Below are 27,526 nucleotides of genomic sequence, written 5' to 3'. Positions count from 1 at the left end.
AAGTAATCTAAAATATAACGGTATAAACAGTATTCTGTACTGTGTTGTTGGCTATTTTGTCACTTTAGTCACTGTATGCTGTTGCAACAAAAAATAAGATTATTTTAGGAAATGTAGGGCATTAGGGCATCCAGCCTTCAGTCGTGCCTTATTTGCTGTGTGTCTCTTCACAAAGCATGCACGATGGTAATCCTGATTTATAAATGACTAGTGGAGCGTGAAACTAGCAGCAGAGCCACTTGGACCTCAGCCTGTGACAGGGAAATGGTGAAAGGCACAAATACAGAAAATCCTGGGATGGAAGAACTGACAGAAGCCAAACCACACATTTGGGTTAAACTTACCACTATACTGATCCAAAACACCACATCTGTTTTCTACAGGAAAAATATTATATAATGTGTTTGTTATTGTTTGTTTTTTCCAGTGGCTTGTATTCTTGGCCTTAGCAGAACACAGCAAACCCACAGGAACTGAAAGCTCTTTATAAGGAATGGAGTCCTTTACTGTAGCTCACCCACTGTGGCCTTGGTCAAAAGAATGTTCTCACTACAATGAGGCTTTCTGACTTGTGTAATGATTGTCTGAGATGTATTACTCCAAGTACAGTGGTAGTATACAGTGGAATATAGTGTTCTTACTACTAGCAAGCCTGCTAAACAACAGAGTGGGGACAGCCAGAGACAGACAGTCGTAGTGGGGGATTAAATCCTAAGGCATGTAGACAGGACGTTTTGCAGTGTTATCTGTCGCTCTGGTGCCAGAGTTGAAGATGTGAGCGACAGAGTAAATCCGGTAACAAACGGGGCAGGTACAGAACTATCAGTGACTGTAGGGACAAATAATATACGTGAGAGGTCAGACATACTGAAAGAGAGGTTTGCAGAACTCGCTGTCATGCTTAAGAGAAGTCAAGTAATCTTCTCTTGGGTGCTTACAATGCTGAGGGCAGTAAAGGAGAGGCTTAGCAAAATGATTGGTTTAAATTATAGCTGTCAATTAGTCATAGTTAACTTCTGCAATTAGCAGGTTAATCTTTTTGGAGGCTGATTTTTTTAATATGTATTAATTGCATTGCCATGTCTTGAGCCTTTCAGCACGCCATACTTCAATCACAGCCACGGCAACATTGGATTGGATGTCTGAGTGCAGTTATCGTTTAATATAAAGTTAGTCACTGAACCATGTAATGGAGCAAAGCACAACATTTTTATATATATATATATATATATATATATATATATATATATATATATATATATATATATATATATATATTTTTTTTTTATGTTCTGACGGCTCACTGGACAGAAAGACGCTTGCTTATCTGTTAAAGTGAGTTCCAGTATCACACACAAGTACATCTGGTCTTCTGCATGCTGAACACACCTTCACTTTTCAAAACACACTAGCAGCTCTTCTGCTGCAGACAATAACAATACTACAACAAAGTAAGCCCACCAGTTTCAACAGAAATTAAGGATCGCTGCAAGCCCATGAATCAAGCCAAGTATGATAATATAAGAGGGCTGAGTTGCTGTGTTTTTGGGGGTCTTTTACGCGTAGTATGTAAAGCCTACGATTTTTTCTTGCTAGTTTGCAATTTTTTGATATGATGACCAAGTTTTTGTATGTTCTCTTCACAATTAACAGGTAATTTCCTAGAATTGCTTACTGTAGCTACATATTTATTATTTTATTTAAAAAAAAAAAAAAAAGAAAAACCTAATTTATTTCAGTCCACAATCACATTTAAAAATAGATATCATATTTATTGTGTTTTCTGATCTCTGTGTGCTGCTGATCAAGCTTGACCCGCACGTTTTGTTGTGTTAGTTGTATTTGTAATTTCTAAATTATTGCCCCTAGTAAATTTTGGTGATGGTTACAAATGGTACAATTTCCTGGTTAAATAAATACATTTAATTATTTTATTTACAGTTTAATAATAATAATAATAATAATAATAATAATAATAATAATAATAATAATATATAATAAAACAAATTTAAATTAGATGAATGCAGTAATTGTATCTATTTAATATGTGATTAAAACCAAGATTGTTGTTTTTTTTTTATTCACTTGACATGCCTAGTTTAAATATGTGGTTAACTCTTTAGGGTCCCAGCTATTTTTTTTTTTTTTTTTTTTTTTTTTTTATTGTTAGATTTGTGCATGAAATGAACGTGCACACACTAGAATTCCATTAAAAAAGTGAACTAGTCTGAGAGTCACCCTATTTAGTACAGATAGTAAAAAACACAGAAAGAGAGACGCTTTTTAGAAAAACCCATTATTTATTGTTTATAAAATGTCTTTTAGCATGACCAGCTGAAATCTGACAGAGTTCAATGAAATTTCAACTTTTAAGGAATGTATGTGTGTGTGTCTATATCTATCTATCTATCTATCTATATATATATATATATATATATATATATATATATATATATATATATATATATATATATATATATATATTTATTTATTTATTTATTTTTTTTTTTTTAAACTGTATAATAAATAAAGGAATTACTATGTACAAGAGACCAAAAGCAACCAAAATGAAAACTGAACAATTGAAGAATGTGCAAAAAAAAAAAAAACTCTAATTATTCGTGCCAGGTACCCTGATCAGGTGCAAGATGGAGCTGTTTGCTGTGGCTAAAAGCCCTGCAAGGTGGCAACCATGACAACTTAACCCTAACACAAAAAACAAACACGTAGTTATCGAAAATAGATCTTTGTGCCTTCGATGTTGCCATTTCTCTACTTTTGTAAAGATTTTGTCTGAAAATGTTAGTTTACTGCACAGAGGTAGGTCTGTCTTACAGTGTAGCAGTAACGTTGCAAAACACTCGCATTCACTGCTCTCTCCTGACATGGTCCAATGATGGAAATACACTAATAGGACCTTGTTTTGAAGTCTCCTCTTTGAACGGTGCACTGCCAGCAGGGCTGTCTCTTGTAGTGTCTGAGTAAAAAGATTTAAAGGGCTAGGTCGCCGGCGGGATTTTTAACATTAGGCGTACCCTTAAAAAGAGATGCAGAAGAGAGGGTTTGGGGTTCGTAGATAACTGGAGCACCTTTTGGGGGGGGGGGAGCGAGCTTTACAATAAAATGGCTTACTCCTTAATGGAATGATAGAATGATATTCTAGCATGGAGCATAGAGAACCCTTCGGAAGACTAGAAGGGATTTAAACTAGGCAGGGAGGTGGGTGGGAACCAGTCAGGTTCTAGTTAGGGTAAATAGTGTACGATCACATAGAATAAATGCCTGTGCCAGTGCCATACATAAAAAAATAAAAAAAATTATTCACACTATTAGCACAAGTCTCAGCTGAAAAGTGTGACATTGTTGGAATCATAAACTTGGATTACTCCTGTATCGCGTCTGATTTCTATTACTTTTTAGCTTTGGTAGGCCAGTACAGAGGCTACAGGTGTAGCTTGTCTGTAGTCCTGTTCTTTGTGCTGCTTGGGCAAAAGGATTTGAGGATGCATCAAAGTCAAGGTCTCTTCTATGCTTCTTACACTGACATTAATACTGCCAGCATTACTACCCACAGTGTCAGGTTTGATGCTGCTTGATCTGTGAAGTTCACTCTTTTTTGGTTGGTTTGTCAGCATAAAGGTCTTTTCACACTGAGCGCGTCACATCAAAACGTCAAAGTCCAATGTAAACTTAATTTTTTAGCATACTATACATCTTATGGAGTCTTTCATACTGGACTCATTGTGTAAAACCTACGGAGTCACAAGTAGACCTTGTCCTATTTTTTTCTGTCTCTCTAACCAACTCTCACACTCCAGCTCTCATCCCCTCTTCATCAAACATCAACAGGTAGCCCCTACTGTATTTCATTAACACAAACAGACATCGAGCTAATGAAAATGTGCGATTTAAAATGGTAGATATTGCCAAAATGAAGTTTCCTTAAAGACAATGGAAACAAATATAGCTAAAGTAAAGAAAACAAGAAAACAATTTCAAGGATTTTTAACAGCAACACAAAATGAGACCCAACGTGTTAAAAAAATAAAATAAAATAAACCTCCGTCTGAATTAAATGAGTACATGTATAAATATAGTGTAGATAATGTTTATGTATATTTTACTTTCTTTTTTTTTTTTTTTTTTTTTTTTTTTTTTTAAGGAAGGACACACAGTAAATACATAAATGTCCAGTCATCGAAGTGCGTACTGTTTATTTGTGGAGAACGGCATGAGTACAGAGCCTGTGTTTCAAACACAAACTGTATCTTTAAACTGAATAGTTTGTTTAAATTTTAGTTTTTTATGATTAAGAACTTCAGCCGTAGCTAACATGTTAAAAATATGCAGCACATCAATGGTTCTGTTCTGGTTAAAGTGCTTTAGTGAGCCACAAGTAAAGTACTTTACTGTTGCTTATTTTACTCATGTAAAGTACCGTACTGTTGCTTGTTTTACTTATTTTGCACATCTGATGACTCGGATGTAGTTAAATTATGGTGGAAGAGCTTGCGGGACCAGTTTTCTCAAAAAAAAAAAAAGGAGCAAAAAACAAATAGTGGGCAGGCAGTAAAAAAAAATATAAAACCATGGAAATACAGGCTGCAAATGCAGTCAGTCAGCAGTAGGAGTAGCAGTATTATTATTTATTATTATTATTATTATTGATGATGGTAATAATATGACGGTATTTTTTTCTTATTTGCGCTGTTTTTTATTTTAAGGGACAGTGCGCCATCATACACATGAACAAGAATTAAGTATATTTAATAATAATACATCTCGACGACTTGTGCATCACAGGTTTACTGATTCTTGCGTTCTAATTTATTTGAATGCCTTTGGTGTGAAAGCAACTTGACGGCGTCAAAATATGCTGGATGCTGACGCTTTGACGCGACGCACTCAGTGTGAAAAGACCTTAGTGCTAAAAGCATGTATCACATCAGCAAGGCAATTGCCTCTGAATTGAGAGATTTGTGGAAGATCTGGGCAGTTGGCAGTCTATATTTGCAAAGGTACAATGGTCGTCTACATATCCTGAATAGTTAATAATCTTTTGTAGGGAAATAAATTTGACGAATGGCTACACTTTAAATACACTATTTGCAGAATGTTTTATCAGTCCCCACTGCAGAACCCTTTATTATTCTAAAATGGATCACAAGTGTCCTACCCAATAATGTTACATTGGTAGTAACTGGATAACATTAGCAGTAAAACTTTACTGATGGGATGGATTATTCATTTTTAAAAAATGTGGTGTGTCAGAATATTTTGTGAGTAAGAAGTCTATATTACATAAAATGTGCAATATATACCTTGCTGTTTTGAGATGGCTTGTTCATTTAAAATCAGATGACTGCGTGTTCAGTCAGATATACCAAGATAATTAGTAAGCACGGGGCCTGAGTGGGGAACAGTTTATTTATTCATAGGTTTCATAGGTAAACGCAGGCCCAACAGGAAGCAGAGACATAGTGGAGCGGAACTGTTCTGGATAAATATTTTAAAAAGAAAAGATTGTATTTGGCTGCAGTCATATCTGCACAAATACCGCCAGCTTGAATTGTGAACTGCATTAAATTTTCATAGAGCTTTGTAGTAAATCAGTCTCAGGATCTTCAAAGGTGCTAAGGTCTTATGTTGGGATTCAGAAGACACTTGGGCAACCCTTTTAGATTTCTCTTTATCAGAAGTGTTTAGATACAGCTTGCTTTAACATAGTACAGCATCTTTATTCACAGTTTTTTGTTCACATGCATATCGTTCTGACTCTACCTGGAAGCAAACTCCTTTGCCCTCAGTTTCAAACAGATGTGAGGCTAAATTTTTAGAGTAAATGGAGATACATGAGTATAGGAATTCTGATCATAGATTTTACTTCAAGAAATACTGAAACTGGGAAATGATTTGTTTCAGGATCTATGGATGTACTGTATTTATTTATCTTTTTTGTCAAGTGATCTAGTGCACCGCAATCTTGGTATTAACCCTAAGTTGTTGCAGATTTACTGTTTGATTTGGCAATGCATTAATGGTTGAGTAGGCAGAATCCTGGCAAAATGGAAAAACTGGTTTTAAATTAAATTGTATTTAAAAATTGTTAGTTTTTTGATTGTTATGACTGTATTTGACAGATCCTTATCTAAGTTAGTTCAATGTTTTTACTTGACTGCTTTAAAGTTTTGATCTTATTGAAGGGCATAACACTTGGATTAAGTTTTCCCCAACTTCAACAATGGCAATTGGCTTTCTCAGTTGTCATAAACCAATCCAAAAGATGTCATGGTTAATCTGTGCCAATGAAATTGTAAGATCATCATGCTGTCACTTAACTGAATAATGAAAATCTCATTGTAAAAGAGCGGGGGTGGAACTCTGATCCTGGAGAGCCACAGGGTCTTCTGGCTTTTGTTCCACCCGAGTTCTCAATTACTATTTATTTTCTTAATTGGTCAACACAAACATTTCCCTGGACTGTAGACTGGTTATTTAAAACTACTCAGAAAACCTGCACTCGGTCTCCAGGACAAGCATTGACCACCCCTGTAATAGAATCTTTAGTTTTAAGCACCTCAGTGTTGTTTACTGAATATTTACATTGGCTTAGCCCTTTGCAGTCCATTTATTCAGTGCTTGTCAGGCATGTCAGGTCCAATTTATTATCACATGCGCTGTTTTAAAATGTTTTTTTTCCAGAGTTAAACAGGTTTAAAAGACACTGCATGGCAAAAGGACATCAGTACTGCATCTCCAACAAGGCCCCACCCCTTGTTCGCTGTATTTTTCACATACCTCTTTATAGACAGGCATACGATAAATCCTCTCCTGATCACTCGTTTTATCACCAAACTCCTCAATAATGTGACCAGAGTCATTATTTTATTACTGTAACATCTCAAAAAACTTGGCATATGTCTGTGATATTCTTTGAGCGCTGGATGCGGAAGCAGCTATCTTCTTTGTTTGTGTCTGTGTTATCTCTGTGGTGCAGGGGGTGTCTGTATTGCTCAGATACGCCCATCTTTGGTTTTTTGTTCGGCTCCTATCGGTCACACTCGGCCATTGAAAGGTTTTCTCAACTTTTTTCTGGAGAAAAAATGACTACAGACCTTTTTGACAGGGAACAACATCGGACTGAAAAGGGAAAATTGTAATGTCGGACCTGGTCCGACATAGGACCAGAAAGAGTTAAAGCACTATTAATTAACACAATAGGAATAACGAGTCTCCAGAATTTAACAGGTTGATACAATATTAAAAGAGCCTTTATAAAAAAAAAAGAAAAAAGTTCCAACCATCGGCCACAATTTATTTAATTATTTTTTTTTTTTTATGTTTTGAGAAGTAATTATTTCTTGCATGAGAGTATTATGCTTAAAATAAGATATCTGCTACCCTTAATGTAATGTACCCAGCGGTCCAGATTAGCTGATTACCTGCCGAAGTGTACGCATTAAAAAATCAGAAATATGCAACACATTTAAATTTAATGCATAAAAGGCAATTTTGCTGCACACCTTGTTTGTGACCCTAAAACTTCCACTAACAACTACATCTCCCAGAATACAATGTATTCAGTTACTAGGAAACTGTACACAAGAAAAACCAATCCCGACCATTATCCAATCTCTGGCTAGCCCTGTTGTCTTTGCAGCCAGTAACAAAGAAAAATTAAAAGCTACAATGGTTGAAGCACAAACACCCCAGTCCAGCTCCAAATCCAACTAGAACGACTGCCAGAGGTAACTGCTAAAAAAAGGTGCCTTTAATATTAAACACACAGTTTTTATTTTATTTATCTGTATGGGAGAGTGCAAGATCGGCTGGTGAGATCTATGGACAATGGAACAGAGCAGGATCAGTTCCTCATCAGGTCAACATATGATGTTCTCCCATCACCACAGAACCTTAATCTATGGGTAGGAGAAAATCTGTGGTGTCCTTTGTGTTCGTCGTCAGCTACATTAAGAGGATGTAAGGTGGGTCTTGGCCAAGGATGGTTTACTTGGCGTCATGACCAGGTACTGCGATGTTTGGTCGTAACATTGGAAGACAAGCACAGCGTTACCAACAGGTTGCCACCGGTGCCAGCAATATATGACACACGAAGAACAACATTCCTCCACCCATGGGAGCAACCTCCAAGAAAAGGTATTAAAACCAACTATAAGCTACTAGAGACTGGAAAATGCTGGCAAATGTTGACAACGGCTTCTTTTCCCACCTGAGTTTGCAACCACTAACTTTCAACCTGATGTTGTCTTGTGGTCTGGATCAGCATGCCTTGTTCTCCTGGTAGAGTTAATAGTGCCATAGGAGGATGTTGTGGATGAGGCGTATGAGAGGAAGAAACTTTGGTACGCTCAATTAGCTGCTGAAGCGGAATCAGTGAGGATGGAGAGTCCAGCTTTACCCAGTGGAGTTGTGTTGTCGAGGATTTGTGGCACAGTCCACAACCCAGTTTCTCAGAGACATCGGATTCAGTGGTCAAGAGTTGCAACGCATAGTGAAGAACTTATCTGAAGCAGCAGAGAAGAGCAGCAACTGGCTCTGGCTGATACAAAAAGATTCTGGTTGGGGACCTCAAGCATAGTAAAAATAAAAAAAATAAACCTTGATGTAAAAGAAGGTAAGTAAGCTGGGCTTAGCTGAGTGGGGGACAGAGGGGGTGATGCTGGGACGCCAGAATCACTGTCAAGCCCTCTTAAGGTATTGTGGACTGGTCGACAATACACCAAGGATGGAACATGCACACTTTAAGACCCCAGAGAAGTACCCTACTCAGCTTAGTCCATACCATTATTTATCAAGATTACTCATGACCTGAAGGTAATGTTGCATTTTACCTCCTGAACATGCATTTTACTCTGTGTTAAAATTAGGGTAAGTTACTTCCAGACCCAGCGCCTTACCTGGAGCTGAATGTACCTCAGTGTATTCTAAACGGGAAGATAATATGGTTACTTCAAGCAGTGATTGATACACCAATTAGCTCTCAGTCATTTATCACTCTGCTACAATTGCTGAAATCTTTTGTTTCCACAGCTAAACTGTTACAAACCTGACAGTATTTGACATAACACAATATTTAATTTCAGCTTAGACATTAACCCCTTTTGTTATAGATTGGTTACAGGCAGGTGGGGTTTTCTGAGGAGTACATTAAAATAATTTTCAGCTCAACAAATACCCAGAGTTCACTGACTTTTGCTGAAAACTTATTTAGCAGAACTGTCTATGTAAATTGAGATTGAAAATGACTAGGTGCTAAAATCTGAACATCGCCAAAAAGAAACACAGCCTTGTGAACATAGCTTTCTCTTTGTGCATTTACACTTTAAAAAGACCTGGGCTGGCTTAAAAGATCCTTATCTGAACCACCTGTTTAAACTTGAGCAGCTCTCTATGTGCATAGCCCCTGAACTGAAGTGTGTGACCTGGCGCTGATCTCTCTCTGGCCTCTCGTGTCCACAGATTCAACGGAGTATGTTTATGCGCCCTGTACTCATGGAAACGGTTGAGTGACACTGACACTGGGGGTGTGCCGCTGCGTGACCCGATTCAGGGGTCATTGTAAAGCAAAAAACAGTCCAAAGCCACTTTTGAGAGAGCTGGAATTAGGGCAGGTGCATTTACACTACAAAAAACATTTTTAAAAAGCTATCCTAAGGTCTAAGTTGCCTTTAAAATACTGTTAACATTGTGTAAATGTCAGATGTTTTCTTTAAAATGTTATTGGTGTAACACAATTTATGGGGAAAAGAAGTAATCCCCTTTTTTTCAATTTCTGTTGTGGCCAGGAACCTGTCTGGTTGGCATAGCGGAAATCAGGTTGATAGGGAGACAGTCTCTACAGCTTCAGTTACTTTTGGGGAATATAGGAACATAATCAGAAGGGACTGCTAATAGGCTTTCTGTTAAGTTGTGGAGGACTGTGGTAATGTGGTTGTAGAATGCTGCATTGTTAAACTCTGTAGAATACCACATTTATAAATCCCTTTTTTATATCAAATCATCAGTGCATCCTAAATAAAACCCCAATGTCACCAATGATGAGGCTCGTGTACTGTGTCTGTTAATAACCAGTAGGTGGGTTTGTTATAACAAACTGCTATTGTGAATGTTTTGTACCCCCACCATTATAAAGGCAGATACACATTTTAAAATCAATCCAAAGTTGTTCACAAATTAAGAGTTAGTGTTTTTATACAAATATCCTTGAAGAAATGTCTGCACAGAAAGATAAAGAATTTTGTTTTTGATTAAGAAGGGAAACATTTTTAGAATGTCATCTTGAAGGCACCATGAAAAAAAATGAAGATAAGTTAAAATACAAATCTACTTCATGGAGAGTACCAAATTAAATTTGTAATGCATTAAGTCAGTTGAAAGCAAACACAGATTACAGGAGTGAAGAGGCAGGCTGTTTTGCATTCTAACTAAGCATCACATTGCTGGAGAGAATATCTTTCTCCATACTGACGCACTTCAGTCTGGCTTGGCAATAGATATTAATTACTGATGTGTAGCAGCAGCAAGATCACTCTTTATTTTAGGAAAGATGCTTAAAATTGAATTAACAATATCGTCTTTCTATTGAACTAAATCTTAAATTAACCTGTTTTTATTAATCATGCAGAATATATTTGGGTTTCCAAGAATTAATATACTAATATAAGCTCATGTATTGACAGTTATCAATAGATTTTATTTTCTTTCTATTTTGTTGTTTATATACCATATTTTCTTGTCATAGATACATAATTTACCATATATAAGTAGTGGGCCACACTTTTGCAGTACTTGTTAAAGGGCAGTCTATATTACGGAGTGAGGAAGAAATTGGAGATCGGAATTTATATTCTATACCTGAACACACAGCCTCTTTAAAGTATGGTTAGCCTATTGGGAATTGACATAAACAGCTGTGATAAATGGGTTATGTTCTGTTACATGCACTAACCAGTGGATGTAACTTTAAAAGCTGCACGTGGTTGAAGTGTGTTTGTTTGAGCATGTTAGTTTCCTGTATTAGTGAAGTGAGCCATCAACCAGCTTGCTGTTTCAGTTGAAAATTGGTTTATTTAATTAACATTTTAAGAGGTTTTAACCCTTTCAGGACCAAGCAGTCATCAGGGAAATAAAGGGTACAGCTTTTAACATCAGAGAAGCATGGCTGATATGGAATATCAAGCTTAGCTTTACAGCTTTCAAGAGAGCAAACAGCCTACTGGCATCAGCAAGGAAAATAGCCTCCCAGTTTAGGAAACATCATGCATTCTGATCATGGTGTCAATATGAGTGCCGAGGTCGAGCGCGCAAAGGAATAGTGCTTTGGTGCTCTGAGCTACTACTCCTGACTGGTATTATTAGATTATCCATGCTAACACGAAAACCAGCCTGTGTTGTCAGAATACAAAGTGACCTTTGAAGGTGAAGTTTGGTAGATTCTGTTGCCCTGGAGCAGGTTCAAGAATGAAAACATTAAACAAGCTGGGTGTGTCAAAAGGGCAGGCAGAAACAGTGGTAGGTTTAAGAAGCAACTAGGCAGAAATCCACAGATGTGTGGATAGGAATATTAATAGAGCTTAGGTATGTAAGCCCACTGACCACAGTGTGACCTTGGACACATCGCTTGATCTCGTTTGTTCTTCAATCCTCCCAGCTGTACACTTTTGTAGTATCAGAACTGTTGTAAATGATGGGTTGTCCTGGGTAAGTGGCTTATAAAAAAAAAAGAGAAGGCAGTATTTGTGTGCAGTGGCTGAGCTGTAAGAAGAGAAGACAGAAAGAGGTTATAGAAACTGAGCAAAAAGCATGAATTGTGAGTTTAAGGAGGACTGTATCCTGGATAATGTTACATTATTTGCTGCTGTAGGATTTAGGGATACAACTGTATGACACTAACTTAAAATCGATTTTGCAGTATATGCTGCCAGTCTTCACTAGAGGAGGTATAATAGAGACTGGCACATAATATGGTACTGGAAGACACTGTTGTCAGACGGGAGAAAAAAGTTGATTGTGGACACAGTTTGTGCTACAGGGGTATACACCTTGAGGGCAAGCATACATTTCACAAAGAATCTTAAATACATAGTAAATGGATTTTACAAAACTGAGACAAGACAGATAATGTATCTGTGGTAAAAGGTTAATAACTGTTGATGAATAGTTACAGGGCAATTAGTCCCAAATTTAATACAAAAAAAAATGTAAACCAATTAAATGCCAGAGGTCGAAGTAGAGCAGTGAGACTGCATAATATATTAACAGTGCATACTAGAATGCTTAGTGGCCCTGCCATTGTTATGTGGAGACAGAAGGTGCCATCAAATGCAGTGTAGAAAGCATCTTGCTGAGTGTGAATGCATCAGGAGGTTCATCTAAAATCATCATGACCAGCAAGTTGTTGTTTGTTTTGTTTTATGTTTTTAAAAAAAACACTAAGGACAGAGGTGCCATGCATATTTTAATCCTATTTTTGGTGATTTTTCAGTGGCCATTTGTAAAGAAAACAATTCATACAAACATGCTTAGTATTTGCAATAATGACAAGTTATTTAAAAAATGTGTACATGTTAATAAAATAAATATTAGCCATTAGAACAAAAAACACAAGTTGCTATCTGCTTAATACTATACTACCATCTAGTGGACTTTCTTGGAATTGTAATTTTACTGAATGATCTACAGTAGTCACAATAGCAGCTTTAACATTTGGACAACAGTAACAGCAAAATTCTCGATTTTTAAGAAAAAACATTTTGTAAAAACAAAAAATTAAATGAGTGAATCTTTGTTCTCTGCAGCCAGGAGCTTATCTGCGAATCAATAATCTCCATGCAAAGTTCCACGCTTCCACTGCTAAAAAGCAAACCTCAAATGAAAATCGTCTGCAATTTCACCTTCATGGAGGAACTATGTATGGCCGAGGGATCCAAATCTTGCCAGAGGACAGTTATGACGTACGGGAACTAAAAAAGTAAGTTGGAGATGGAAAGTGTTGATGCGATTATGCTTGCCAGTATTTTTATTTGTCTGCATACTGCAAAAAAAACACATTTCAACTAAATGCTTGCCACCGTTACATATTTTAATCTTTACAGACTTGGAGGTATATTTGTGAAGCTTGTGTTAACATTCCTTTGAATTAAGAAATCATCTGCTGGTACAGATCTGATGAGATTGTTTTCCCAAAATGAGCTATGAGAGACATTTAAACCCACTGAAGCTCCCATTCCAAACACCATTTAAGCATGCACTACACTAGAGAAAATTAACTTAATAGTCATTGTTACTGTGTGGCCCTTTTTTTTCTATAATAGTGTTCCTTGTAAGAAAGAGAAATGGATGGATTGATTATAAACCTTTTGCATTAGCTGTACTTCTTAACCCGTTTCTTGTGTTCTAAAAATATTACATATTTAAAAAAAAAAGTATAACATGTCTAAAAACTTCCATCTGCTATTTTTATTGCTCAAAATAATGCATATGTAATAATACACATCTCAAGTGTAAATGAAATTGTTGGTCTGAAACTGATAACATTTTTGCAAATGTAGTATAACATACCTTAAAATACCAAATCAGAGTGAAGTGTTTTTTGTTTGTTTTTTTTCCCCCTAGGAAGCTGGAATCGGCAGAGGTTTGTGTTCATCCCAGTGTAAGCGATTCAGTTTTACTGGACTTCTCAAGTAAGATTTCTATTTTTATTTTTTTGTGTTCTTTTGATTATTTGGTCTAATTTCACATTTTGCAAACCAGTATTAGTTATGCTAGAAGTCAATGACCTCAACAGTAATTTAGTTTGATTTTGTATTTTATACTAATGAAAAAAAAAACTGTTTTAGTTTTACTTGCTACACACAGAAACTGGTTCACTTATTTTAAAATCTTTATAGTTTCTATCTATACTGCTTTAATGTATATGTATATTAAATGTTCTCTTCTTTTTTTTTCAGTAAGCAACAGCACATTACATGAACAGCTGGAACAATGTCGACAAGAATCTGCAACAGGTACAGAACCTTTTGAAATGGCTGAAAACATCTAAAATAACTTGTGTACTTTCAGATAAAACAGTTCTTGCATAAGTCGTAAAAACAAGAAATATTATATATATATATATATATATATATATATATATATATATATATATATATATATATATATATATATATATATAGACACACCTTAATAAGCATATGATGTAACCCTGTAGGGGAAACCTGTATGAACCCAAGCTACTGTCTTGTTATAAGAACATAAAGTTTACAAATGAGAGGAGGCCATTCAGCCTGTCTTGCTCATTTGGTTGATAGTAGTTTATTGATCCCAGAATCTCATCAGGCAACTTCTAGAAGGATCCCAGGGTGTCAGCTTCAACTGATCAAGAAATTAGTAATGCTCTGCCTGTAAAAAAAAATAATAAAAATAGATAATAGCAAATGCCATGCTTTTATACAATATACAGTGTGTAATTAAGAATCCATGTTGTGCTGCAGAGATTTATTATTATTATTATTATTATTATTATTACTATTTTTAACAGCTCATGTCTTATAAACTTTCAGTTACAGACTCATTTTTATTTTCAGTGTAATGGAAACTCCTCGGGCAGTTCCTTTCACTTTGATCTGCTACAATACCCCTCACCTTGACATTTTACAACTGCCATGTTGTGGTCATGTTTCTGGTTTCCAGCTGTGTAAAGATCAAACACTTGGTGATATTAGCTTCACCTGAATTACACAACTGTATTGTATGATTCTCAAGATAGTGTAGAGTTCATACAATACAAATGAATCCTTTTTGGCAACTTTCTTTCTTTTCCAGATGTTTTTAATGTTAGACACATCACCATGTCAACATCATGCTCAATCTCCATTCTGTCAGATGTGCCATTACCCTTACATAATGACCTGAGATGCTTTAATTTTGGTCACACAAACACAGAAGTCCAATTTAAATATTACAGATGCCAAATAATTATTATTTATTTTTCAAAGTATTGGATCATTTGCAGTGTACTATTATCTTGTGTAAATGATGCTTTTTGCATTACCTTATTTTTCAGTGCTTACTGCTCATCATCATATGAAGATAACATCACTTAACGATGTTAAGAATTGCAAATCTCCTCAGAAGTTTCGGATCAGGGCCAAGCTAAAATCTTATGAACCAAAAAGCTTGTGTCAGTCTGTGAAGCATTGCTGTCCCAAGTGCGGGATCCTGTAAGTGAGAAAAAGATGTAATGTTGATTTAAAATTATGACCATCATTAAATTCTGATATAGGTTTCTATTCTTTCAGTAAAATGTGTGCTGTGAATTACAGTGTTACAGGCTGTGACTATCAAACTGCTCAAGCTGCAGGACCTCTCCTTTTGAAAGTCACTTGTCAATGTTTCACTCTGTGAGTCAAAAATGTTCATGCCCTGCTAATGTATTTGCAGAAGTAAGGTGGGGAATAATTGCATCTACAAGCTCTATTATAGCTTATGAAGCAGAACGTGTTTTTGGCAGCACTCCAAATAAGGTTTTGGGTCATTGAGTAATGTACTCTTCAATTTAGACACTGTGGTGGTTACTTTCAAAGAAGATCCGCTGAAGGATAATGTTATACAACATTATTTTGACAGTTTTGTTTTGACTGTTTATTCCCACCTTTTTTTGTGTTTTCTAAAGCTGCAGAAAAAAATGTCAGGAATCTCTCGGCCAGTTTGGTTCATTAGTTATTGTGACACTTTCTTTTGGAATATGTAATGATCTAAGACTCCATGCTTATGTTCCAAAGATCAACCAGTTTGCTTTCCACCTGCTTCAGAATGGTCAATAGTGTATCCACCAGTAAAAAGAGTGACAAAAAGAGTGGCAGATTCAAGCACCCTTCATTAGGGATGGGTCGGTATACCGGTTTTTCGGTTTGCACGGTTTAGGTACATTACGGTATTAATACCGTTGCTTTTATTCTAAACCACAATTACCGTAATTCGGTTATACACCGGTTAGCACATCTTTTTCAACTGCAAATACTGTTCTTCTAAATCAAGCGATGGTACTTGCAGCCTTAGCAAAGTGTCTGAGGAAGATCTTTTTGTGAACTGATACTGTATTTTGATAATGGTTTGGAAGGAAATGGTCAACAACACAGAATACACGTTTCAATTGCTGCGTTCTGTTACCCAGAGCTTGCTGCGCCGGCTGCTCTTGTGTGCTGTCTTAATGCGTCACACGCAGCTTTTAGAGAAACGCCTTCTCCAAACCTTGCAGCTCAGCACACAATGTGCTATATTTACATTGGTCTGGATTATCAATAGTCAGTTTAATGTAATAGATAAACATTAACGTTATTGTAAAATTATACATCACTTATCACGGATTTAGTACATTATATTTGTTTAAATAATTGATTTATTTAATAGAGCGTGGACAAGGCTATTCACGGCTTCATTGTATAATGATAAAATGTCGTTCTCCTCCACTAACAAGGTGGCAGCAGTAGTTTTAGTGGTTATTTGCATTACAATTAGCATATCACTCGTGATCTTTGCATGGTCCCTTTGGTTCACAGCCGCAGCCAGGCTCCCGCAGTAACATTTCAAATCTGCGCCGGGCTATGCAGAATCTGCACAGATTTCTATGGGTGTTGAGTGACGTCTACAGTGCATCTCCGTGATTCTGTGCAGCGCTGTGCAGACCTGCGGAAATCTGTACTATAAGAACACAACCGATGTCTCAAACAAAACTGGCACAGACCCGTGACTGCAGCAGGATAGCCTACTTATTATCAACGTAGTTTTGTTTAAACTAGTTGCAGCATTATTCCAATTTTCTTAGTTAAGTGAAGAAATTTTTTTTTTTTTTTTTTTTTTTTTTGCAAACTCCACATATGTAGTAATCATTGGAAGCTTACTTGTGCAATGTCGTAAATGTAAACCCAATAACACGTTTTAGTATTAAAATACTTTTATTTTTTTTTATTTTTTTTGCTATACATATTTTATTTATCCGGTTGAAAAAATAAACGACTCATCTCTGCTCTTAAGTAATAACCTGTGGTACATGCTGTGTTTTAAGCAAAAGACCGATCATTTCCCAATTCTATTTGCCATCAGCTAAACAAAGTATTTATTTATGTATTTATTTGTGTATTTATTTAATTTATATGTTAAAATACAACTACAGCACCACGTCATTTTGAGCAAATAATAGATCTTAATGCTGTTGTAGTATAAAATTGAGAGTGTACAACTATAGGTTTTTTAGTTTTTTTTTTTTTTTTTTTTTTTTTTTTTTTAGTTATTATTCTGATTCTTTATTTAAAAAAAAAAAAAAAAAATGTACCAAGTTATTTTGCATAGTAAAATACTAAATACCAAATGTTTAAATCATTCCATGAAAGGAAGTGTGCTTTGTTGGTTTTACTTCTGTGAATTACGGTAATTTAAGTGTTTCTTTACGTTAGCCTGTCTTCATTTGAGCCTTTATTTGATAGCTTGCATGATGTATTGTATATCGTGATATTTAAGGTTACCACGTTTTTTTTTTTTTTTTTTTTTTTTTTAACGGTTATCATACTGTGCAAATTTCATACCGTCCCATCCCTACCCTTCATGTCCCCCTTTTACACTGGTAAGAAGTTTTAAAAGAGGCTACAGTTTGCTTTTAGACACACGTTGGATTATAACTTTTTGATTTTCATGAGGAAAAAGTTACGTGCAAAACAATTAATAAATATATTATTATTATGTTTTAAGTCAAGGTGCAATGTTGTATTGTTTTTTTGGCTACAGTGGTTACAACATGCTTACCTTAACTTGTAGTGCAAACAAGTTATATCCTGTTTATTATCAGTTTAAATACTGTAATTTATAAATGTTTACTTGTAAAAACAGGTTAAACAGTTGTAAATACATGTTGGGGATGCTCTATCACCAGCAGAGTCGGTGCCTATGTGAAATGTATATATGTGTATACAGTCTTTCTACATATTTTATCTATTTATATCTAGTGAGTAAGTTAAAATATTACGTTTTGGTTCTTGGTGCACCCTAAGTAAATAATCATTACTCGAACAAGGTGTAATGTTGATAGGAGCAGCTACTTCACAAACGATCTTTCAATAAAAAATATTGCATAGTTAACAACCTAAATCTTTTATACATAGAAAAATATTGCGTCCTGATGTGTTTGTACCCTTTTAATTTGATCAACATACTGACTGTAACTTTACTGTAATTGTTAATGTAGATAGCGATATTGCTTCTGGCTGCCAGAGTAATCAACGACAATAATCATTTGTATATGCACACACACACTTTTATTGGTAAATGTCAGTACATTTGCCAATATGTTATATATGTGACAGTTTACATTTACTACAAACAATCTGTTAATATTACACTGTTGCATTGTCCTGCAATTTTGCAGCTTTTCTTAAGTGTAGTCTACATACAAAAAATAAAATAATAAAATATATATCTTTGCATTTGCATTTTTTCCCTGCTGTTTCCCTGCATTTCCAATTTTTTTTGGCAGATTTGCCGTTTAAATGCTCATTACTTATTCATTTAAAGCACCAAAGAACCACAGAAAATTACGTATGAAATGCAATCCGCCATCCATCTTAGAAAACAGGAAGCTATCTTTTAATAAGCCCTATGTGCCTAAAATGTATTTTGGGGTGAGTAAAATGAAACATTCCCTTGAAGTTAGTAAATACTGCACATTAATGTAATACTAACTTATGTGATATGCATTAAATACATCCTTACATTTTAACTGTAATGTTACTTTGAACTACTGTACAAAATCTTGGTGGATACAACACCTAGTATACAGCTTATCTGAAGCACTGTGTGTAGGGTTATATTGGTTTTAAACTGATTTAACAGGAAATCGGGTTTGTATTATACCAATCTCGAGGTTACATTTGGATGCCAATTCATCTGTTTTGGGGTATGATTGACAGCTAAGGTTAACTGAGCTCTTACTGCTTAAATGATTTCAGGCAGGAAATCCCAGATGATGAGAGCGTTGCACATCTGTTTCAAGACGCCTCAACCAGACCTCTCAATTTAAACCTGCACAATGCTTTCTGGTACAAGACTGCTGTGGGGTGTACAAAGAACAAACAACAGATTGCTTTCCACTTTCTTGAGGAGGATGATTGGGAAAAAGATGCAGAAAAAACATCGGTTATGGTAGAGAGTAAGTGTGTGTGTCTACGTCTTTCAGATTCAAATAAACATTTTCAGTTCTATGCACATTACTCTATGGTAGTTAACAAATGCATCTCTTACGGATCTATCAGGAGCCTCGCTGAGAGAAATCTTTCAACTTTCAAGAAGATTCGGAAACATCATTCCAGTTACATCGTCTGAAGAACAGCTGACTTTATTAGATCTTTCAGCTCCTTTTCTCATCCAAGGAAAGAGATGGCATTACGGGTATGGAATTGAACATGTATTATTGTCTTAGGATGTTATCATAGTGCAAGGTCAGTCGGTTCTACATTTATTTATAATTGCTCACAAATTAAAATGTGTCAAACTATAAATGCCTTTGTGTAATGGTTTTATAGTATGTTCATTCATATTTTATACTATTGGTTTTCTTTAGAGGTGTACTTGCTGTTAATTGCTTTAGTTTAAATGGTACTGGTTAATGTCAATTCCACAATGACATTTAAATTATTTAGCAATTATTTAGGTTTTGCAAAACTGTTCAGAACTTCGCATGTTGGTTCATTATTCAGCTGTACAGTTTGCAAGCTCCAGGTAAGATTAGGAAGTTCTATGTGCTTTGGGTTTATAAACTGCCCTGTAGAACATCTGTCCCGCCATAGTTCTGATATTACAGCATTCCTAACACACACACTTTTCAGTGACCGTGTATGTGTGTACTCATTTTATGGACAAAAAGGTTTTTTTTGTTTTGTTTGGTGTTTTTTTTAAATTATTATTATTTTTTTTATCTTTTTATTCCCTTAGGTGCAAAAACTGTTCCAGTGTTACAGATGTTAGACCTCTTCATCAGTTTGTTCAGCAAGAGTCATGGGAGGCTGAAACCATAGCACAAAGTAAGCCATGTCAGCTTTTTTTTACACATTTGAATAAGATGAGTCCTAAAGTGGAATAAAGAATAATTAGCAAATTGATAGAAAAATCGAATCATGTTAGAGCTCATACTGACACCTGTTAACAGCATTTACTTTCAGAGGCAGGGTTCAGCAGAGCTGCAATTTAGACAACATAATTATTAATAATTTGAAAAAAACAAAGGTTTATTTGTGAGCACACTTACATAGAACAGTAGATTAAAGAAAGCTGACTGTATTCAGATCCCTGTTCTTAATGCATAATTGCATGCATTGAAAACCTATTCAGTGATTGGGGAGCTGTGCTATCCAGTGACAGGAATGTTGATTAACTGTCACCTTTTGAAGCATTACACAGGGGAATATTAAAAGTATTTTATTTTTATTTTTTTATTAAATAGACATAGTATTTCTGTGATTTTATATAATTTCAGAAGTGAGAAGCTTTGTCAATGCTAATACTGGTCACAGGTTAATGATTTATGAAAGAACGTGATGTATTTCTGTACAAGTTTAAATTCTGATGCACTGAAACAAATATTATTGACTTTAATGAACTAGGTTTAGGTATCCAGTTACTTCAGCATGTTTTCTTTATGAAGTTGGAGTTGGATGATGGAACCGCTTGTTTGGATGCAATACTATGGCATGATGCTGTAAGTAAAATTGCTGTTTCTTTCCCTGTTATGCACCAGAAATGTATACAAATAAGATTACGTAAGCTCCTCTGGTAAATTTAATATTATTTGTTAGTACTGTAAATTAATATAATTAATACATTCATTTAACCTAACAACTTAGTTGTAATGTCACTTATATTAGTTTGGTTGATTTGTTTGGACTCAAACTTTTGAGCCGTACTATATATGCAGAATGGCTATAAAATCACTCAGAGGACTAAACAGCCATGCTAGAGAAAAGGTATTGGTCACAGAGCACTGCAGTTGCATGGAGTTGTGACATGTGTGCCTCTGCTTTTTTGTCATTTATGTAAATTAGATGACAGTGAAGATTAACACCTTTAAGCTCACCATGCTATCACCAACTCTCTTCCTCACCATCTGCTTATGGAGTGACAGTATGTTGACAACAAGGTGCAAAATATGATTTAATTAACAACTCTCTGATTTACTGCAGGAGAAGTTCTTCAGAAGTCTTGCTTCAGAAGCTGAAGTAAATGTGGCCCTCCAAGAAAAGCTGCAGCGGACAATGAAAACACTCTGCCCACCCGGAACAGGCTTTGGTAAATAGTGTTTCATATACAGACAGCACCGCTTAGAACGGGTGCGTTTGTGTTGACGTGATCCACCCGCAGTAAGCGATGGACGGTATAACCAACACAATAACCTGACTTTCGAAATGTCCCACAATTACCAGTACAGTAATTAAAACAAACAAGCGTATATGCAGTTAAAAATCTTTATTAAGACACTAATAAAAACGATGTATTAAAACCTATGAATGTAATAAAAAGTACAGTAATCCATCAACTATCCGACTGCGATGGGACCAGAGTAAGGGCGGATAAATGAATCCTGTTTTAAATACTATTATACACAGCTATAATAAATACTGTGTTTATTATTGTTTCGAGATTCAGCTTTTATTAGGGAGCTCCCCTAAATCCCTTGTTTAGAATGATACAGGGTTTTAATGCTTGTTACAGAGTAGCAGTCTGCCTTGTGGATGCGTGCATTGCCTGCTGAGTGACAGGCAGGAGATCGAGACGGAGGTTGAAGTTGATATGCCCCTCAGGCAAACAGGATTTATTTACATACTGTAGCGCTGAGCTGCGGGGTTTCCAGGATATAATGAGACAGACAACAGTTTTGGTTCAAAGCAATAGGAAACCGCTGTATTTGTATTTGTTTTAGCTTTTACTGAACAATGGCTTTCATTCCTCCTCTCACTCGCAAACTCAACCTCTCAACTCTCTCAGTTCTCTGTCCACCAGATCCCGCTTCTCTCTTTCAAACTGTCATCTCCACACACACACACACACACACACACACACACACACAAGTCCCTCCCCCTACCTCTCTCATTGGTCCAACACTCCCTACCTCCCTGATTGGTCATGTCAGACCTGCTTCCTCCCCTTCAGTGCCACACTCTTACACAGGCAGTCTTTCAGCTCTAAGTCACTCAAGCACCAAAACACACAGAGAACACTAACAGATGTGAACAAGAAAAACTGCTTACAAACACACATTATTTACAGAGTACTCCCACCCCTCCTCCAGGCCATAATCAGGTCCAACAAGATCCAAACAGCTGAGTTTGCCCGAAATATACGGCGTGATTAACACGGCATAAACAATGCCTTTGTTATTGAAATCAATGGGAATAGCAAACGCTATTTGTCCGATATAAACGGCTACCCGAAGCAACCCTGTATGGTGTAAGTAGTGGATCCTGTAGCAGTCTTGTAGGAGTAACAAGGCATGATATTAAGATTATGTTTACAGGGAATATCAGTAGTCATTTTGGAGTGGAAATTGTACTTTGTTTCAAGAAAGCTGTTTATGTGTGTGCTTGTGTGTTGCAGTGCTGCCGTTCATCTTCTATGAAGGAGACATTTAACAAGTGTGAGCAATGTGAGAATAGGGGTACTGTATTTACGTACAGTAGAGCTAATAAAACAATTGCATTAAATCTTACCTAATATGTATTGCCATGATTTTGCCATATAACAGATGCACACATATAGTAAACGTATTTGATTTTGTAATGGTATTTTTTTCAAAGTTATAAGTAGCGCCCCAGATTTACTCTCCAATTTAGACACTGAGTGAAATGTGTTTTGGGTGAGTAAAATGCAACATTAACTTGAAGTCACAAGTACTTTCAAGAAGTACTGTACATACCTGATGCTAACTTTCATGGCGTATGCATTAACTACAGCCTTACATTTGAACTGTAATTTTATTTTGAACTACAGTACAAAAACTTGTTACTAAAATCTAAACACAATTTTTTGTAATTGCTTTATTGACCACAAACAATACACAAACTATATATATATATATATATATATATATATATATATATATATATATATATATATATATATATATATATATATATATATATATATACATATACACTTCATTTTTGTATTTTTGTCTTGGAAAAAAAAAAAATTTTTTTTTGAACGTCTGCAGACTGAAAAACTTAACAGAAGGCCTGCATGCACTTCCTATATATTTATAAATAATTTATAATATTGTATTCCTTGCTATAGCAATATGAAGCATCTCGACTCTCCAAACTCAGAATATTTTATTTATTATATAGATTTGCCTCCCAAAAATTCAGTTGTCAAATAGGTCAGTTGGTAGAATAGGTTGAGGGGAACAAAGATGGCACCAAGAAATCCAAAATCCAAAATCAGTCCAGTTGCTTATTCACCATTCACAAATACATAATGCAAGTGAGTGGATTCAACTGTATTTTTTTTATTTTTTTTATTGGTAACCCAGGCTTATTGGTCACGTGTTTCTGGCAATTCCCAGGCAGGCTGTAATTAGCTGTCTAGGTCTTCTCTAACTTCCGCATGCAATATATTCACAGTTGACCATTGAGAGGCTAGAAACCAATGAAGTGCAAGAAGCTTGATAACATGCGAACTCAGACTTGTGCAGCTGATTTTAAAAAGCTTGGTTAAAAAAAGACAAATGATCTATTCATGGAATCTGTGTTCAACCTAAATTATTGCCCTCTGTTTTAGATGAACTTCCCTGGCTTGACTGTTGCATTAAGACGTACTCCACTGAAGATGGTGTTTTCAATGAAATATTTGACACTGTGGTTGCAGAAGAAAGACATTTTATTTAACTGTTGAATAACTGTTATAATTGAAGAAAATGTATTTTTGTATTGTATTTTCTTTTCTATTTTGTGCAGCGGCTGTAAATAAATAAATAACAGGATGGCTGATTTAATTTAATTCTGTAATAAATACAAACATTTGAAATGCATTAAACTACAGTGCACCCTCGCTATAGCAAACCTGTTGGGGTGCAAGCCTTTTGTTAGTTCTATCAAAGGGTCAGTGCCATGTGCTTTTTATTAAACAAGAGTTGACTTCCCTGCGGTGGTGGCATCCCATGCGTACAGACTGGGTTGTTGCCAGTGTGTGTTTCTATTACCTTTTTTTAAAAATTTGCGGTCCAGGGACCAGCTTCATTATAGCCGAAGGTTTGTTGTAATGAAGGGCATTATAGCGAGGGTGTGCTGGATTTAAAAAAAATTCAATAACTTTAAATGAGATATGTTGTTGTAAATAGAATCTATTATCAAGTAGTACATAACATCTGGAGGAAGCCCTTATACAATATGTATTTTTGCAGCAGAATTTACAAAAAAAAAAAAAAAAAGTATAAAGGATTTTCTATGCAGGCTGTTAAGCACACATATACAGAAGAGTTGAGTTTACAGGGTGATTCCTACAATCTAATTTCTACACAGACAGGATAACAACATCTTCAAAGCAGAAAATATGTATACCGCCTCGGCCCTTGGAAATGATTACCTGTGTCCAACCAACTATTATTAGAATACTAAGAAGGTCATTCTTTACTGACTTGAACAGCGTATCAGTATCAGCCTGGTTTGAAAAACAAAAAAGCATAGCAGAGCTGAAATGTATAAGAAAATACCATGCTAATCAGAAATGTCTCATGATATACATAATCTTTCTACTTCAAGTAATCAGACAGATGGAGCATCAATGACCATCTGAAGTAGTGAAGAGCAAATATAAGTAAAATACTTATCTCCCACAAAGATCAGGGGAATAATGACCCTGAACCCTTTCCTCCTGCAGCATTATTTATTAAATAATCCGAAAATAGAATATATATCTATATTATATATAGATAATCTATATATATATATATATATATATATATATATATATATATATATATATATATATATCAAGAATTTATATATATATATATGCCACTGGTAGTATTCTGCCACTGCACTGCTTTTGCCCCCTAGTTCAGAACCATGGAAATAACATTGCAGTGCCACTTCAAAAAGTAAAATGAAGAAAAGGCATTGCCTTGAATATGTATATGTGTGTATGTATTGTAATATGAGCCTGTGATCAATTTAAATAATTGGAAACTAACATTCTAAATTTGGCTGTGTTTTTCGAAAGGCAGACACATCTACATCACTGATACTGAATTTAATAAAATATTGACAATTGGTTCTCTTTGGTAGGGTTTTAAATGATCACTAATGATCTTTAAAGTATTACTTCTGCTGTACTTCTCAAGGGGATATCAATATTGCCTAATAAAACTGAAGTATACTTCATACAACAATAGGTACCCGTGCTTCTAATTCAGGGCAGAAATTGTACAGAGAGACGAGTAATGGATATTAAAAAAAAAAATAAAGCAAATTGTAAAAGTAACATCTAACATCTACACTAGCTATTGTATTGTAGGCAACTGGGAGTAGCTGTTACTGTTTCTAAAAAAAGAAACATGAGCAGCGGGTCAATTGCCAAGTTCTGCTGTTTTTTACTTGAAATGTGCTACAGATTCCAATGTTTATACAATGAGTGGCATAATACGTGCAGGAACTCATTTTTATTGCCCTTAAGTTTCTTTTTTTAAGAATCCATTTTCAAACTGCAATTTAAAATCTGTAAGAATTGTAAAAAAAAAAAAAAAAAAAAAAAAAAATGAAGACATGGGAGAGTAATTACATTAAATTTCCTGTAAATGGTGAGTAAAGTGGTTCTTGATCCTGATCCACCTCAGTTGTATACTTTTTAGGCAACTGATAGCTTATGATTGACAAATGTAGCTGCAGAAGATTTATTATTCAGCTACTCTGTCTCAGTCACACCCTGTCCCACAGCCTAAGGCGTTGTACATTTAAGCCTCTCTTTTTCCTTTAGTGTCCTTGGAGCATTAACATGCATTACAAAGGTCTCTCTCTCTCAGTAAATAAATAAATAAATTAGATAGTAATAATGTACCTTTAAATTATTGTTGAGGTGAGATTTGAGGCCATTATCATAGTTTAAATGTATTTAGTTTGCATATACAAACAGCAAAGTGAACAGGTTTATCATAAACACCCACCACCTACAATGTTCAGAACATTTATGAACATTCTGAAAAAAACAATACCTGTATTGTAAATTCTGGTAGTACGCTGAAGTTCTTTATTTCTATTCTGCTTGTGTTTACCAGAGGGCGCTCAAGAGCTGCTGTAGATACATTTACTGAGTTCCCTGGTGTTACATTATTTCAAACAAAATTATTTCACTTAATTTTCCATGATTTCCACAAATTACAGTTGGTAACATTTAATTTATTTAAGAGAGCCAAAGTATTTTACAGCATTCAATTAATTCAAATCACTCCCTTTGGAAGGCTGACAGAAATGATTTCCATCTGTAATAACTTACTGTATTTCCACCTTAAAGCTTGGTTCCCCTGCTGCTTGTTCTGTTACTGTCACTATTATACAGTTCCTATTCTTTTAATTTGACTCAAGCAGGTTTTCCTCAAGGATTTGCCTGTACTTGCATCATCCATTATCCCCTCTATCCTGACAAGCTTCCCAGTCCCTGCTGAAGAGAAACATCCCCATGAGATGATGCTGCCACCACCATGCTTGACAGTTGGGGTGGTGTTGAATGGGTGATTTGCAGTGTTGGGCTTGCGCCAGACATAACTTGGAATTTAGACCGAAAAGTTAAATTTTTGTCTCGTCTGACCACAAAACCTTTTTCCACATGTCTGCAGTATCATCTACAAGGTTTTTTTTGCAAACTTCATACATGCTTTAAGATGAGGCTGTTTCAGTACTGGTTTCTTTCTTGCCACCCATCTACACAGGCATGCTTTGTGTAGGGACCGGCTTATTCTTGATGTGTGAGCACTGACTCCCATCTCATCCACAGAATTTTGCAGATCTCTCAAGGTCATTGTTGGCTTCAGAGTGACATCCCAAACTAGTTTCCTGCTGGCCTGGCTGCTCAGTTTGGGAGGACGACCTGATCTGGTTAGTGGCTGGGTGGTATGATGCATCTTCCACTTGTTAATGATGGACGTCACTGTGCTGAGAAGGATAATCAACGCCTTTGAAATTTTCTTGTATCCTTCTGCTCTGCCTCTCTACCACTTTATCCCTGACTTGTTTCAAAGGCTCCTTGGTCTTCACAGTTGCTTTGTTGGATCACTATGTGAGTTGCAGCTTGTAAGTCTTTATATACAAGTTAAACCACTTTGAGTACACACGGGCTGAAACCATTTCAGAAATTTTGTGACCTTTCAAACAAACCATTTGCGCCTTAGCTGATTTAGTGCTGCAGTAGTAAAGGGGTTGAATACTTATGCAACTGAGAGTAATCTCTTTTTTTTTTCCTACAAATCTTATTTATA

The 27,526-nt window shown here is 35.6% G+C and overlaps 1 protein-coding gene across 1 annotated transcript in view; it reads left to right on the top strand.

Annotated features, from left to right (window-relative positions):
• pot1 (protection of telomeres 1 homolog) overlaps positions 1–24,002 on the top strand; it is a 68,225-nt gene extending 44,223 nt beyond the window's left edge. Inside the window, exons 11-20 of the mRNA XM_041257609.1 lie at positions 12,819–12,991; positions 13,636–13,703; positions 13,971–14,027; positions 15,086–15,242; positions 19,020–19,219; positions 19,323–19,458; positions 20,002–20,090; positions 20,670–20,764; positions 21,246–21,351; positions 23,839–24,002. Of these exons, the coding sequence (XP_041113543.1) occupies positions 12,819–12,991; positions 13,636–13,703; positions 13,971–14,027; positions 15,086–15,242; positions 19,020–19,219; positions 19,323–19,458; positions 20,002–20,090; positions 20,670–20,764; positions 21,246–21,351; positions 23,839–23,945 (1,188 nt within the window). The 3' untranslated portion in view covers positions 23,946–24,002. The remainder of the gene's footprint in view (positions 1–12,818; positions 12,992–13,635; positions 13,704–13,970; positions 14,028–15,085; positions 15,243–19,019; positions 19,220–19,322; positions 19,459–20,001; positions 20,091–20,669; positions 20,765–21,245; positions 21,352–23,838) is intronic.
• The last annotated feature ends 3,524 nt before the right edge of the window (positions 24,003–27,526 follow it).

This window comes from Polyodon spathula, chromosome 8 (assembly GCF_017654505.1).
Source record: "Polyodon spathula isolate WHYD16114869_AA chromosome 8, ASM1765450v1, whole genome shotgun sequence".
NCBI classification, from domain to species: domain Eukaryota; kingdom Metazoa; phylum Chordata; class Actinopteri; order Acipenseriformes; family Polyodontidae; genus Polyodon; species Polyodon spathula.
The sequence above is the reverse complement of the archived record's forward strand: the minus strand, read 5'-3'. Positions and strand labels throughout refer to the sequence as shown.